This window comes from Haemaphysalis longicornis, unplaced genomic scaffold (assembly GCF_048455015.1).
Source record: "Haemaphysalis longicornis isolate Haplotype H1 unplaced genomic scaffold, Haemaphysalis longicornis Haplotype H1 scaffold_16, whole genome shotgun sequence".
Classification (NCBI taxonomy): domain Eukaryota; kingdom Metazoa; phylum Arthropoda; class Arachnida; order Ixodida; family Ixodidae; genus Haemaphysalis; species Haemaphysalis longicornis.
In genome coordinates, this window is record NW_027526266.1 from 14,865,434 (window position 1) to 14,881,842 (window position 16,409).

General features: G+C 46.4%; 1 protein-coding gene across 1 annotated transcript; it reads left to right on the forward strand.

Moving 5' to 3' along the window:
- Positions 1–7,662: 7,662 nt before the first annotated feature.
- On the forward strand, positions 7,663–14,987 carry LOC144166035 (uncharacterized). Its single transcript, XM_077695703.1, has 5 exons — positions 7,663–7,818; positions 9,647–9,712; positions 9,827–9,888; positions 10,230–10,605; positions 14,792–14,987. The coding sequence occupies exons 1-5, from the start codon at positions 7,663–7,665 to the stop codon at positions 14,891–14,893; spliced, it is 762 nt and encodes a 253-aa protein (XP_077551829.1). The 3' UTR covers positions 14,894–14,987.
- The last annotated feature ends 1,422 nt before the right edge of the window (positions 14,988–16,409 follow it).

Sequence of the window (16,409 nt, forward strand, 5' to 3'; positions counted from 1 at the left end):
GGATCCAGAAGAAGACGTCAAGTCATTGGAGAATCAAAATAAACATAAAGTATTTAAGGACGTGTTAGAAATTGAAGTTACATCAGTGGAACGAATTCACAGAATAGGAAAATGCAAGAAGAACCAACACGTACCGGCCCGTTATTGTAAGATTTTATGATTTCGCCGAAAAAGGCAAAATTCTGTCCTCCTGCAATAAGCTGAAGGGAACTGATATCGTGATTTCGGAGGACTTTTTTAAAAGAAGGCGAGATATACGAGCTAAACTTTGGCATTCCGCTGCCGACGAAAGAGCTAATGGCGTTAAAGTGTCGCGGCTGTACGACAAGATAAAATTGATAAAAAAAATTTTCGCTTGGGACTCTGTTAATAATCGCAGGATTGAGGTAACATCGTCTACGTCTGCGCAAAAGCCCTCAACCAAAAGGAAGTCTGCGAAATGACAAAACCGCACCAAAAATCTTAGAATAATTTCGCTAAATGCAAGTAGCATTGTTAATAAACTACATCTTCTGGAAAGCATATTAATAACTCATGACCCCCATGTTTTAGTTATTACTGAAACCTGGTTACATGATGGCGTTCAAGATTCTGAAATAGTTCCCTCTTGGTACAAACTATTTCGCAAAGACAGAACAACGCGAGGAGGTGGCGTAGCGATTGCTGTTAAGAATAATCTAAAGTTTACTCGTCTAGATGCTATCGATGACCATAAAAGTGTATGGGGTACAATCACCTATCATGAAAAATCCATATTCTTGGGGGGTGTATATTGACCGCCAAATGCTCCTCCCGAATATTTATAGATTATGCATGACTACATTGTTCAACGTACGAATTCACGGTCAAAAATAAATATATGTAGAGATTTTAATCTGCCTGGTATTAACTGGTCTGAACTAGCTCACGATGGCAGAGAGGCAGCCAGTGCAGAATCCCTTTTGCTAACTGCATTCAGCTTTTCATTAAATCAATTGGTCTGCTCCGATACCCGAGTTACTGACTGTAGTTCTTCATTGCTTGATCTTGTGCTGGTAAGCAGTTCACTTGAAGATTGTACTATTGGTGTTCAAGACGGTATCTCCGATCATAAGATGTTAATTTTGTCGGGTCCTTTTTCGCTTTCTCAAAAAACTATAACACCAAAATTTACAATTGTCAGGGATTATACGCGTGCAGATGAAAGTGCTATATTTTCCTATTAAGAGTCCTGTTTTTATGAATTCGAAAAAAATGCAGGATGTAACCACATTATGGTCACGCTTTAAAGAAGTTATAAGCTACTGTGAAAGCCGCTATGTTCCATTAAAAAAGAAACGCGTTCATCGGGAGTACCCTTGGATCACACGTGATATAATACAGACGAAAAGGAAAATCAAGAGACGCCGGAAGCGCAGAATGACCGACGAGCTTCAAAAACCTATCGGTACCTTAAACGATAAAATTCGCACTGCAAGGCTTCGCTTCTTTACCGTGACGCTGCCCTCATTCATGAACTGTGAACCGCAAAAATTCTGGCGCTACTTATCCAAAGATCGCCCTGTCATTTCGCAACTTACGTGTGCAAACAAAATCGTAACTGAGCCTGACGTCATCGCAAATTAATTCAATATGTTTTTCCAATCTGTCTTCACACGTGTATCTTCTGAAGCAACAATCCCACCGTATTCCGTCAACTACCTAATGCCAGAACTTGTAATTGACGAACATGGTATCTTGTGCCTCCTGTCTAAAATTGATTTAAGGAAGTCACCGGGCACCGGCAATATATAAAATACTTTTCTTAACAGATATGCTGTTTGGATTAGCAAATACTTGTATAAATTGTACACGACATATTTGGCAACACTGTAAATTTCTGACGACTGGCGATGGGCAAAAATTATTCCGATACATAAATCTGGTTCCAGAGTCGAAGCTAGCAACTACCGTCCGGTTTCACTAACCAGCACATGTTGCAAGATTTTGGAGCACATCATTTTTAAAGCTATCATAACACATTTAGAAAGGAATAACTTACTATACAGTCGGCAACATGGTTTTCGATCGGGCCTATCAACCGTAACCCAGCTTGCAGAGATAACTAATGATATTGCTAACGTGATTAATGATAGAAGGCAACTAGATGCAATCTTATCGATTTTTCAAAAGCATTTGATGTCGTTCCCCACCATGACCTAATTACAAAAATGCATGCAATAGGTATTGAGAGTAATATAATTTAATGGGTATAGTGCTATCTGCGAAACCGCAAGCAATTTGTTGCTTTGAACGATGAGGTATCAGGCATCTCTGGCGTCCCCCAAGGATCGGTTTTGGCACCAATTTTGTTCCTTATTTACATTAATGACATTCATTTCAGCATTAACTCACCCGTTCAATTACTGCTCTTATATATTCTGCTCTTATATAATTACTGCTCTTATATATTCAACAATAAATACAACGGAAGACCAAGTTCAGCTGAATAATTCCTTACAATTAATTCATGCATGGTGTAAAAAGTGGGGAATGGCACTCAACGCCAAAAAAAACTGTGAGCATAACTTTTACAAATAAGAAAACTCCGCTAAACTTTGCCTACACTCTTGACTATAATAAAATTGGTAAAAGTAACCATGTGAAATATCTGGGCGTAACGCTTACGTCTAACCTAAGCTGGGAGACGCACATTGAGGCTGTGTGTTCTAAAGCACAAGGAAAATTGGCGTTTTTAAGGAGAAAGCTTTTCGTAATGCACCTGCTGCAATGAAACTAACTGCCTATAAATCTCTTATAAGACCAGCCCTAGAATGTGCAGATATCATTTGGGATCCATATCAAAAATATCTGGTTAAGAAAATAGAACGGATTCAAAACTTCGCAGTTCGGTTCATTTTTTTTCAGATTATTCTAGGCATACCAGCGTAACAAATCGCTGAACCAAGCCGAGCTTCCCTCACTCGCACGCCACAGAATAACTTCCAAACTAAAATTTTTATATCTTCTTTATCATGGCCGTTTTAACATTTCAGGAGACGATTACCTACTTGAACCTTTTAAACATTCCTCACGTACAAACCATAACAAAGTGCTTCGACAACCTATTTGTCTCAACAATGCTCATAAATACTTTGTTTTTCCCTCCTCTATTTCTTACTGGAACCGATTACCGGCAAGGGCTGTAAACTGTGAGACCGTGCAATTATTTAATGATCATATTCAGGATTTGGAATTTGTATAAAATATAAAACTCATGTGGTATTTGTTTCTGGAAAAGAGAAATCCAGCTGTTAATTATTGTCTTTATTACCTTTGTTTCTTTATCTTAATAATGTCATGACTGTTTTTTTTTCTTTATATATTTGCGCCTCTCCGTGTGACCATGATGTATGTAATACTTCAGTGTATTTTGTTGTACCACTCCTGCTTGGACCGCCAAGGTCTGCAGTATTTTCAAATAAATAAAATAAATAAATAAATAAATTAAAAAATAGTTGCGGGGGGTGGGGCATCCGCTGCAGTTCAGGAGGGCGGGCTGTTATGGGCCTCGTGCGCTGGTATGGTGGCGCCACTGAATGTCAACCAGCGGCGCCCCCTGTCGATCCGCGCCGCATCTTTTGCTCGTACCGTGCTTCGCCAGTCCGCGTATCCCGTGCGCAGGGCCAGGGTGACTACGCGAAGCGAGCCGAGCGTGAACTTTTCTGCGGCTTCGGATAAATAGGAAGCCCTGAGAAATACTAAAATATAAAGGCTACTTAACCTGCGGACGCAGGTGAAGTAGCCTTTACCAGACGTCAGCAACCATGTCTTCGGCATCACCGCAGAAGTTCAGGCCGAAACAGGGCCCTCTATATAGGCCTGGAACATGGTGTGATTCAAATGAATAGTTTAAAATGCAAGTGCGGCGGGGAGTAAGCAACAAATATGGAATGTAAATTTTAATCCATCAGATTTTTTTTGGTAATATCCCAGAGCCCAGTCTTTGTAATGCCTGGCATTTGCACACTAAGGCACAATGGGAGATCGAAGTTAACGCGTCGTAGTAGTGTAACTGTAGACCATTTGTCGAGTGAAGTTAAAAATACATACAGGAAAAAAGAATGAAAATGAGCTTGCTATATCGAGAAGTTTGCCTATTCACAATAATCACACGATTAATAGAACAAAATTATAAGAAACCCGGAAATGCAACCCGAATAACACAAAAAAATTATTAATACGCACCAAATCCCAAACGCCTTGCATTCGCACAAAAGGGCATAATTATTAAAACATTTGTCGTATAATTACGTAAATGCATGTTATTTGTATAAGATAAACTAAAATTCCCAATAGATCTAGAAATGAACTAATGGAACAAAAAGAAAACCAATCCGCCGCACTCACCTGTTTATTGATTCCAAAATAACACAAACCAGAGAAGCAAACAAAATTACGAAAAAATCAGACAAGCACCAATCTGGCCGCAATCAAAAGCCTCAAGTTGAACAGAAGCGGCATAGTAATCCATACACATGTACGATTCTCTAAATTTCTCAATTTTTGTTGATATTTCACGTACATAATCCATTGCTTCGTTTCTGTGCTCGTCGGAAAACGCAAAGCGCTTTGTTTTTCGAAGAAGCTGCTGGAAGGCTGTCTGCCGCTGCTGGGGCTAACACACGGCGACGGCGATTTTACATCAGTAACGACGAGAGCGGAGCAGAAATTATCCACGAAGTAGCCGTGCGCGTGGGATAAGCCATCTGTGCGTCCAACGCAGGACACACAGCAGCAAATAAAACGCTAGTTAGCACGACGAGTGCTATTTAAACTGTCGAACATCGAAATTTGTGGGCACGTCACTCGAAAAGGTTCCCGCACAAATTCATGATGTGAAATTCGGTTTTGCTGACGTTCCTGCGTGCGAAGGCAGCCACAAAACTGTAGAGCCAACATATGCTCCGACAGACGCTGTTGACGAAGAAATGCTGGAAACAAGCGTTCAAGTGATCAGATGGTTTCTCAAAACATTCGCATAAAAACCAACACAATTCATTCTTAGGCAATGTTCCAGACTCGTTTTTGTAACTGTTGAGCCATCGGCAAACATAAAAGTAGGCAGAATTGCTTATTTTTTGCCCGTAATGGCGCCGTTCTGTGATACCCCCGCCGCTGGGGGCGGCTGACCGCGCCGGCCCCGTACGAGCAAAATATGCCGCCGCGGCTGCCAGGAGGCGCTGCCTGTACCACTCAATTAGCAGCGCACTAGCCCTATACCGTCCACAGCGCGCGCACCGAAAAGAAAATCGGGAAAGTGGCGTTAACAGAATAAAAGCACAGTTGCGGGGGAGGCATCCGCTGCAGTTCAGTTGGGCGGGATGGCACAATGTCCTCAGCCGGCACATCGAAAAGAAGAACGAAAAAAATTGGCCGCGTACCTGCTCCTTTCGTTGCAAATGTCGTCAAAAGATGATAGTCTTTGTAGAGGGGTCCGGACAGTTTATCGAACGCCATTTTATCGAACGCCGTAATATCGAACGCCGTTTTATCGACGGTCGTTTTATGGAAGCCGTTTTACCGAAAATGTTTCTTCTTGCAACAAAATTTTCAGTACCTTTTTTTTATTGTCCTCCTCCCTGTACAATTTGCAAATCTCTCCTCCACAGGGTGACTATTTAACAGAATTTGTAGTCTAAGTGCTAGTTCTCTTTTATTTCGAGCGTTCTTTCTATTGTTTTTGTGATGCGCGAAATTTGTCTCCACAATTTTTTCGTTCTGTTCATTTCTCAGATGGTACTTCCATTTTTTCGGGAGCAGATGGTACTGCCATGGGCATTTTTTTTAATAAAACGGCGTTCGATAAAACGGGGTTCGATAAACTCTCTAAGAACCCTTTGTAGACATTTGCCAAGGAAATGCCCCCCTTTGTTTTATCGCTCACCTCTCACGCTGTTCCTGTACCGTCGCGCTCATTCCCAGGTAAACACACTAAAGGTTTGCCCAAGGTGATTTGAATTTACCGCGTTCCACTGCTACAAGCCGGGTTCCTCGTTGCCAGCGCTGCAGTACGGCGGAGACGCGCGTAAATAGAGGCGGCCGACTAGAAGGGTTATAGAGCCGCGTGGCTATGCTCCACGTGCGTTCCAACCGGAACCTAGCTAGTGGAACCTTTCTTTGCTGTTGCCGCGTGATTTTTCATATGCCGCCAGGAGGCGACGGTCTTCTGCAGTAGAAGTAGCATATCATTTGCTATCGATAAACCAAGCATCCATGAATTTTATTAATAAAGGAACACTGTAAATATCCCTAGTGTACTAATTTTCTGTCTTATATTTGCGTAATGTCTTGTTCAACAGAGTTTACAAGTAGGAACATATAAACCCGGCTTAGACGTTTACATGTGGGTGTGAGTATGTAAGACTATTGCGCAATATCAATTTTCCGTTGGCCGGGTGGCTGAATCGGGTCACACACAGACAGACATACAGACAGACCAAAATTTCTGGGTTTAAGTAGCCCAAGAAAGACTACCGTCTTCAAAAGTGACGTTTAAAGAATAAAATCAGAGTTGCGGGGGAGGCATCCGCTGCAGTTCAGAAGGGCGGGCTGTCACAATCAACGTTACTATACTCGGTTACAACTCAACAACGGCCCCACCTCAAGTAGTGTATCATTCCGCCAAAGCGCCGGACCCGTGACGTCAGTGCGCGCGCGTTTTGAAAGGGGTTTGCTATGAATGCGTGATATCGTCTGCCTTGTCTCACGCAGTTTGTTTGTCGTCACTGGAGTCGTTTATAAGCATATTAAGTCCAAAAAATTACAGGAACGGCTCACGCCATGTTCAAAATATTCCCAGTAACGCCCTACTTGCGCCGCGCGGAGAAACATCCGGCTGCGGTGATAAAGCACAGCGGCAACTTCCGGTGCCGTTCTTAAGTTGTCACCGAGTATAGTTTATTCGAGTTCAGCTGTAGCTCGGCGTCCCGTGGGGGGAGGCGCACTACAGGCGGGAGGCCAGGCCGGTCTCCTCGAGATACGTGAGGAGATGTCGGTATGCGTCTGCGAAGAGGCGGCGTGAGCAGCTAGGGAACAGCAGGTCATTTTTAGTGGTACATGCTATTCCTAAGCGCTCGTAGGCCGTGCGGAGCCGGTCTCGCTCGTTGTTATTTGCAGCGCGTACGACAAGGTAGTGGCCGATTGAATCGAACGCACCGCAGTGCGAACATGCCGGAGAGTCGCGCTTCTTGTGTAAGTGCAGGCGTGCGTTCCTCACTGCGCAGCCTGTTCGCAGCCTGCTCAAGAGGCAGCTCTCTTGCCTGGTTAGCTTGTTGGTTGGCACCCGAAGGGGTGGGGGGGTCATTGCCAGACGCGATCCGCTCATCTGGGTGTAGCTTGCGAAGCTCGGTCGTGAAGATGTTTCTGGCCTCATCGAGGGGGGAGATGTCGGGGGTGAGCGGCTAGTCGACAGAATGCGCCTCCCTGGCGAGAGCGTCCGCAGCCTCGTTGCCCTCTATGCCGACGTGTGAGGGCAGCCACTGCAGGTGGACTGCGCACCCCTGGGTGGCGATGACACAGAGCTTGGTGTGCAGGGAAGCTACGCCCGCTGTGTGTCCTTGCGGGCGCTGCAGGCGCTGGAGTGAGGCCTTGTTGTCGCAATAAATCGTGACTGAAGTGAAGGCGGTCTGCTGCCCCAGGGCCATGTCTGCGGCTAGGTGTAGCCCCGCCAGCTCTGCTGTTGTTGAGCACGCGGGGAAGGGCAGCCGGCACCGGCTGTGCCTGTTCATCTGGGGGGCGACGCACGCCGCCGCCGCGCTGATCGGAGGCCCGGGGGTCATCGACCCGTTGGTGAACAGGGCGAGTCTTCGTTCGCTGCCGGCTTCCTCCTTGTACAGAGGACCATACCCTTGTCTGTAACACAGGTTTCGTACTTATAGCCTTATCTTGCCTCGGCCGAAAAGCATTCGAAGAAAACTATTGTGTCATTCTGAAGTCTTGACCATATATTTTGACCCCAACGTTTTTTGTGAGAAGTTTGAGTCTGCAGCCTTGAGAGGTACCCAGTTGAAGTTAAACTCGGTGTTATATAGGCAAGGGTGTTGCGCACTGTACATCTGCTCTGCGGCCGTGAAGCGCTTTTTCCCCCTCACGGCCAACTCATCGCAGTACAGCGGGCCATCCGATCCCGGGTGTAGGAAAAAATGGTCCCGGAAAAAATGGTCCCTGTAAAAATGGCCCCAATTCCAAGGTAGGAAAAAATGGTCCCGGAAAAATTGGTCCCAAAGCCAAGGCACGAAAAAGCCTTGTTCGAGTAAAGCCGGTTAATCGAACCAAGAACGGTTGTCTTGTTAAAATGAACGAGGCATTAAAGAAAAACATAGAAATGTTCAGTTTCTAAAAATACCCGGAGAAATAAGAAGACGGCACCAATCTAAAAATGCAAGCGCTGCGCTAGATTGTTGTCTATGGCCCATGTTAAGCGAAAATAAAAATATAATGGCTGTTTCAAACAAGCAAGCACACGATAATTCGGTCGCCGAAATGTTTGCGCACGGAGGTGTCCGTGCAGCGAAACTGTATCCATACACCGATCTGTACCACGGCCGCTGGATGAGGGCGCACCTTTCAGCCAGCGGCCGTGCCTGTGCCGCGGCCGCTGGATGAGCGCCTTTCATCCAGCGGCCGTGTATGTACGTACACCGAAATATCCGTACACTGAAATGTCTGCACCGAAACGTCCTGCACCGATATGCCTTGCACCGAAATGTCCCAGACACGGGACGACGCTGTGAGCTTCTTTGATGGAGCTTATACGGCTTTTTGTGCAATTTTCACCGATACTGACGAAACCACGCAGCCTAGAGCTTCTATGACCTTTCAGACACTGAGATGGCTGTGTTCGACTAAGCTACTAAACCGACAGTTGCAGGCCTCGCAGTTGCTTGTGCGGTTTTAATCCAATTACTTGCATTAAAATGTTTAATCCATGCTCAGCCCTACCATCCATCCATCCATCCATCCATCCATCCATCCATCCATCCATCCATCCATCCATCCATCCATCCATCCATCCGTCCATCCATCCATCCATCCATCCATCCATCCATCCAAGCGTGCGTCCGTCCGTCTGTCTGTGTACCCAATTTCCTTTGTTAGATTTTAGCCTCCAAAGGCTTTAAGTTCGGCCCCTAATAGGAATATTAAAGCATTCGATATTTCTCAAACCTTTAGCTAAAACGCAAAGGGACAAAATCAAACCACAACAAAGTTCAGATCGGACTAACTTGAAGGGAAACACGTTGGCTGGGCCATGGGACCATTTTTTCCTAGATGGTCACTGGAACCATTTTTTGCGGGGCCATTTTCTCCGGGACCATTTTTTCTGTTTCCGTTCCGTCCGATCCCTGGTCGCCAGGGGCAGGGGTTGAACACAGTCGGGGCGCGGTGGGAGTCGAGAGGAGGGATCGGCCAACGTTATTAGAATAAGGGATCGGCTGCGTGAGGCCGGTGATGTCGGTGTACGCCGCGGCGAGTTGCCGGCTGTTGACTCTGGCTGCGCGTCGAGGCGTTTTAGGAGCTCTGCTCCGTCGGGCGAGCGCGTGAGTCGATCGAACGCAGAGTCCGGCTTTCCGCGTGAGGATCTGCGTTGTCCAAGCGTTGCCCTCTGTCAGGGTTTCTGCAACAGGTGAGCTTCGAGGGCGCCGAGGCACAGGCGTATGGCGGTGGTGTGGTCGCGCTCCACTTTGGCCCAGTTCGTCTTGCTGGGGGTGATTAGCGTGAGGGCGTACTGGACGTGGGACTCGCCCGCGGCGTCGTAGACGCGCAGCGCCCACTCCTGTGTGCAACCCCTGCCCCTGGCGACCAGGGATCGGATGGCCCGCTGTACTGCGATGAGTTGGCCACCACCAGGGGAAGCCACAAGACCCGGTGCTGTATTATTATTCCCAGATATTTCGCCTCCTTCTGCCAGGGGAGGGGAGCGTCGCTGATGAGAAGCGGCGGTGTTAGGCGCGCGTTTCTAGGGGTGGGGTGGTAGACGAGCGCTGCTGTTTTTAAGTGCAATGCACTTCTTAAGCGACCCTGAACCTGCGTCCACCGGCGATGTCCGCGCACGTGGAGATGGGCGCGCGCAGCCTGGCCGCTGACATGGCACATACCCACGTGGGGGATTGGCCAGGAATCTCCTCGTCTTCCTTGGCAACGGGGGGAGATGGGCGCGCGCTGCCTGGCCGCTGACATGGCACATACCCACGTGGGCTCGGTGGGCTCGGTGACTGCGCAGCAGCGCAGTTCACTAATCCGTTCGCCTTTGCCATGCAGATCTACGCCCTCTTCGCCGCAGCCCTGCTTTCTGGACTCGTGCTGCCCCAATCTGCAGCCTCACCGATCCCAGCGACGCACAATTGCGGGATCGGCGCAGGCAACTGCTCACGCCACTTCGCTCACGCTTCGGCGTGTACGGAAGCGCCACCCCTCCTCCTCTCCTGCCCTCCCGGATACCTGGATTCATCATGGAAAACCACATCGCCACCGACATCAGCAGCCGCCTCTCCTATAAAAGACCATCCCTGTCCATCTGCCCTCTGTGGGCTCGGTGACTGCGCAGCAGCGCAGTTCACTAATCCGTTCGCCTTTGCCATGCAGGTCAGTAATTCACACAGTCTGTTCGCTAAAAAAATCTAGTAATTACTTTTTGATACAGTCACCGAGCCCACAGTGTTGCATTGCCATTGCCGCTGAATGCGCGAGTGTCATTTATTCCTTGTTGCTCCAAGCCGGTGACGTTGAAACAAACCCCGGCCCTGGTACCATTGAAGAAGTTGCCACCGAATTAAAAAAATTATCCGCTGGTCAATCCACCGTTCTCACCGAACTAAAGGAGTTGAAAGATCAGCTGCAATCCACTGATAAAGTAATAACAGACTTAAGTAAACGGATAACAGATCTTGAGAGCCACTTCAAGTCCCTTTCATCTCTTAAAGTTGAAATGGACAGCTTAAAGGCTACCACACTTCAGATGTCCCACCAGATAGACAGCTTATCAGCCCGAGTGGACGACTCTGAAAATCGCTCCCGCAGAAACAATTTAATATTCTATGGAATTCCCGACACTAACCCTTCCGAACATTTTACTGAACCAGAAAAACTAGTAATTGCTCTTTGTGCTAATCACATGGAGCTGAATATTGAACCAAAGGACATAGACAGAGCGCATTGTATTGGCCGTCACGCTGTAGACAAGGAAAGGCCGATAATTGTAAAATTTAACACTTTTAAAACAAAGGACAAGATTCTTTCAAACGGCCGCAAACTCAAAGATACCGATTACAGCGTTGGCGAAGACTTTTCCGCCACAGTTCGAATCGCTCGCAGGCATCTTATCGCTTTCGCAAGGTCCCAGTCCTGTCCATTTATGTTGACCTTTAAAACCCTACGCATGGGCAAAAACGCTACATATTTGACGAATCGACACAAACGGTGAAAGAATTACTATAGCTAGTTCCTCGCAATCCACACGTGCGTCATGGCCCCAGATCCACCCCACGCCCACTACTTTCCTTCTCAGTTATCTTTACTAATATACGCAGTTTTCTACCAAAGCGAGACGTCATTTCTAATCTTGTTTCCTCATCGAGCAGTAACATTTTAGTGTTATCAGAAACGTGGCTATACCCTGACATCAGCGACCATGAAGTTCTAGCAGACCTTCCAAATTTTACAGTTTTTCGCAAGGACCGCATAGATAGGCGAGGCGGAGGCGTGGCTATTGCAATCAGCAAAGATATTTCTTGTACTGCAATTAACATTCAGACTGACCACGAAATTATATGGCTTCTTTGCCACGCCACTCCCGAAACTGTTTTAATTGGTGCCTGCTATACACTCTTAAAAAAAAGGTCGGCGCACTTACTAACAGAACACTAACCAGTTACTTGTCCCAGTATTGACTAGGCACTTAGTTGCCTTTACTAACTGGTCATGCATGACCTAGTAAAAAGCTACGCGTGACAATGTGGATCTGCTGAGTGCGCAGCGCGACATAGACACATGCATCACGCACATACAAGTGGACAACCAACAACTGAATTGAGCAAGAAAGTCAACGGGATGCACGAGGAGAACGAGCTATACTTAGTTACCTTGGAAATACATTTGCTCTTCTTGCTTTTATAGCCAGCAGCGGAAAGCCCCCGAGAGAGTCGGTGGGCTAGTCATAAAAATAAAATATTTTAGCGATAATTTTAGAATTATGCAGTTTAATGTGAGCATATACAAGACAGCATGTGGATTTGCAAAAACTTTTTAATCGTGATTTGGTGTGGAAAAAGAGCTGTAGTTATTATGTTTATTAATTCATAGAATTTGTTACTTCAGTCAATGTTAGTATCAAACCAGGAGCAGTTACTAAGTGCACGGTCTAGACTAGTAACGGTTCCACACTTAGTGGTGGGAACTACGTACCGTATTGGGGGGTAGTAAACTCCGTAAAAAGTTAGTAAATACAGCCGTTACTACCCTTTTACGAGCTTTTTTGTTAAGAGTGTAGACCTCCCCACAGCACTCCCGATTTTGCTCGTAAGCTTAACGATATGTTAAATGATCTATCTACTGCATACCCTAACGCCCGCATTCTCCTCTGTGGGGATTTCAATCATCCTCTCATTGACTGGGTAAACCAAATTACTTTGACGTCAGGAGAACCCGAAGCGCACGACTTTCTTGATGTGTGCCTAAACTTTAAATTAACCCAACTTGTAACTGAACCAACCCGCGTAACTCATACGTGCGCCAATACCCTTGATTTAATACTAACGGATCACCCTGAGAGCCTTTCGTCCATTTCATATCTTCCAGAAATTAGCGATCACAAGGTAATTCATGCTGAGTTTACGTTCAAACCGGTGTCTCGTCAGAAAAGTAAAAAAACTATACGTCTTTATGACAAAGGAAATTATACAGCAATCATTGATGAACTCCGCTCTTTCTTTCCATCATTCGAATCATTATTCCAAAATAGAAGCGTGCAAGATAATTGGAAAATATTTACGGACAAAGTGGATTATCTTGTGAGCAAATATATACCCACATTTAATTTCCAGGCCGACACTCAAAAGCCCTGGTTCACCAGAACATTAAAACGCCTCGAAAACAAAAAGAAACGCCTCTTTCGTTCAGCCAAACAGAAGGGAAGCCAATGCGCATGGGAAAAATACTATGTAGCTGAACATGACTACCTCGGAAAGATATGCGAAGCAAAGCACTCTTTCTATAACTATAACTTGCCGAACATTCTAAAAAGTGACCCACGCAAGTTTTTCGAAATAATCAACCCTCACCCAACTCAATCGACTAACTTCACCGATGATGCCGGCAGACCAGTGAGTGACGTCGATTGTGCAAAAATCTTTAATAACGCGTTTGGATCAGTGTTCACAAAATAAAGAGACCTTCCATTTTTCATGCCGACTTCCACTATCGAACTCTTCATGCCATCCATCACATTTTCCGTGTCCGGTATAATATCTATAATAAACAACCTAAAGTTGTCGTCCTCCGCTGGTGTAGACAATATTAACTCCAAGTTCCTTAAAAACACTGTAGATGTCTGTGCCGAATACTTATGTTTATTGTTTTCACAGTCACTCTCAACAGGCCAACTGCCCGACGATTGGAAAAAAGGGAAGGTCATTCCAGTCTTCAAAACCGGTAACAAAAACTCGCCTCTAAATTATAGTCCAATCTCCTTAACGTCGGTGCCTTGCAAAATCATGGAACACGTCATATTCACTCACATTATCAGTTTTCTTGACGAGGTTAATTTTTTTCATCCTGCACAACATGGCTTCCGAAAAGGATTTTCATGCGAAACACAGCTAGCACTTTTTGTCCATGACCTTCATTCCAATCTCGATAATAACCATCAAACCGACGCCATATTTCTAGATTTCACCAAAGCATTCGATAAGGTACCCCATAAACGCCTGTTACTGAAGCTTTTCCACTTAAACTTACACCCCGCAGTCTTAATCTGGATCCAAGAATTTTTAAATAACCGTTTCCAATCTGTCCTTGTAAATAATCAGCTCTCCAATTTTATTCCAGTTACATCAGGTGTCCCTCAGGGTTCCGTCCTTGGCCCCTTGTTATTTCTAATATATATTAACGACCTCCCAACGAACTTAACTTGTAACATACGCATGTTTGCTGATGACTGCGTTTTGTACCGCACAGTAACTAATGTATCCGATCAAATTAGCCTCCAATGTGACCTTAACCAAGTACAGCTTTGGTGTGAACACTGGCAAATGGAACTTAATCCTAACAAATGTAAACTTATGTCGTTTCAGCGTCGCCATAACCCGATGACCACTTCCTACATAATTTCTAACACTAATGTTCAACTTGTGCAATCATACAAATACCTTGGCCTAACTTTGTGCAGTGACCTAACTTGGACTGAGCATATCCGGACTATCATCGCTGCTGCTAATCGTACTCTCGGCTTCCTAAAACGTCATCTGCGCAACGCACCTCGCCATGCAAAATTACTAGCTTATCAATCCCTCGTAAGAAGCAAGCTCGAATACGCGTCGTCAATTTGGAACCCACACCACGCGTATCTCATCACTGCACTCGAATCACTTCAAAACCGGGTTACTAGATTCATTCATTCCTCATATGCCTATCACATTAGCGTGTCATCTTTAAAAGTGGAAATTGGCCTGTCCCCTCTGTCTTCCCGCCGCCGCATTGATACCCTTTGCTTGTTTCATAAACTTTTTCACAGTCCACTTGCAATCGAACCTTACATCTCCCCCCCATTTCGCAGATCACATCGCATTGGCCATATCTTTCAAGTTACCCGTCAACGTTCCCGCACCGTTACTTTTGCTGCCTCATTTTTTCTTCGTGCAGCAAAAGACTGGAATGACCTCCCCCACCATATTGCAGCAATCACCTGTCCATCAACATTTATGCATAGCGTCACAAGTCATTTTTCAAACTAATTCATGGCTTTTTTGTACGTTTTTGTGTAACCCCACCCCTTATGTAATGTCCCTCCGGGGACCTTTAAGGTAATAAAATGAAATGAAATGAAATGAAAGTGGGGGATTGGCCAAGAGGCGGCCGTGAGAAGGGCTAATGCACCCGCTTAAAGGAGTACTGACACGAAATTTCAAAGCTGAGATCCGCTCTAGCAATCAAGTACAACGACAACACAAATAGGTGTCTGTGAATAAATGCATCTTTCTTTCTTTGTAGTTGTGTGTGTGTGTGTGTGTGTGTGTGTGTGTGTGTGTGTGTGTGTGTGTGTGTGTGTGTGTGTGTGTGTGATCTCTCTTTCGCGAACATTACCGAACCGCGCAAATTCAACTCGTGCATTCACACTTTCACATTCTTCTCCTCGGGGAAATGCGGGGAATTTTTTCGTGGTAGACCTCCAATCCAAGATGTTGCAGGCGTTTAACTATAGTAGTTGGAGTCAGCTGGGTGGTGTCGCGGGTACGTAGGTGGCGTTTCTTGTCGGCTGTGCACCATATGGCTACGTCGTCAGCGTATGTGCTCATATGTACTGGGGTGTCGGCGACGTTGGGGAGGCCAGCAGGAAGCGAGGCGAGGGCGAGGTTGAATAGGAAAGGTACACTTATACCTTATACTTTATAGGAAAGGTATGCACTTCGCAGGGGGACTCTGTAGTGACCAGTCGGGCCGAGCTGGTGCATCCGGAGAGCCGCACGCGCAGCTGTCGGCCGCAGAGAAACACCTCCAAGTTCGCTCGCATTTGGCGGGTTATTTTGCTGCGGTCTATAGCGGCGTGGATCGTGCTCTGTGGGAGGCAGTCAAAGGCTCTCCGGACGCCCAGGAGCACGACGAAAATGACTATTTTTGTTGTCTTGGCGTGCTCAAGCGCCGAGACCAGGTCTGCGATGGAGTTAATGGCGCTGCGTTGGCGGGGGAAACCCGTCTCTTGCTCTGGGTTTAGGTCGTTTTTCCGCGCGTACCAGTGCAGTCGTGCGAGCGCCATGGACTCCAGAATTTTGGAGGCACCGCTCGTGAGGGAGGTGGGCCTGAATTATGAGAAGACGTTCGGAGGCTTGTTTCTTTTTAGGACGGGGGCGATTGGAGGCCAAATTGTTCGGGAAGGGTTCCAGATAACCAGTGGTGGTTATAAAATTCGAGGAGCCGCGAGATCTGCCTGTCATCTAGGTTTCGAATTGCCTGGTATGTTATTCCGTTGGCTACCGGCGCCCTTTTGCGTTTTGCATTTTGAATTGCGCGTGCTGCTCGGCCGGGGTGAAGGGCGCGCTGAAGGCCGCCGTGACGTCGTCGGCGTTCTCCCAGTTGGGGAGGGCAGGCGGCGCGCATGGCTCCGGAGCCGCCGTGACACCACTTGGTGACGCGCTGTCCGTCTGGGGGTCATTCCGCGCGTAGAAGGAGGCGAATTC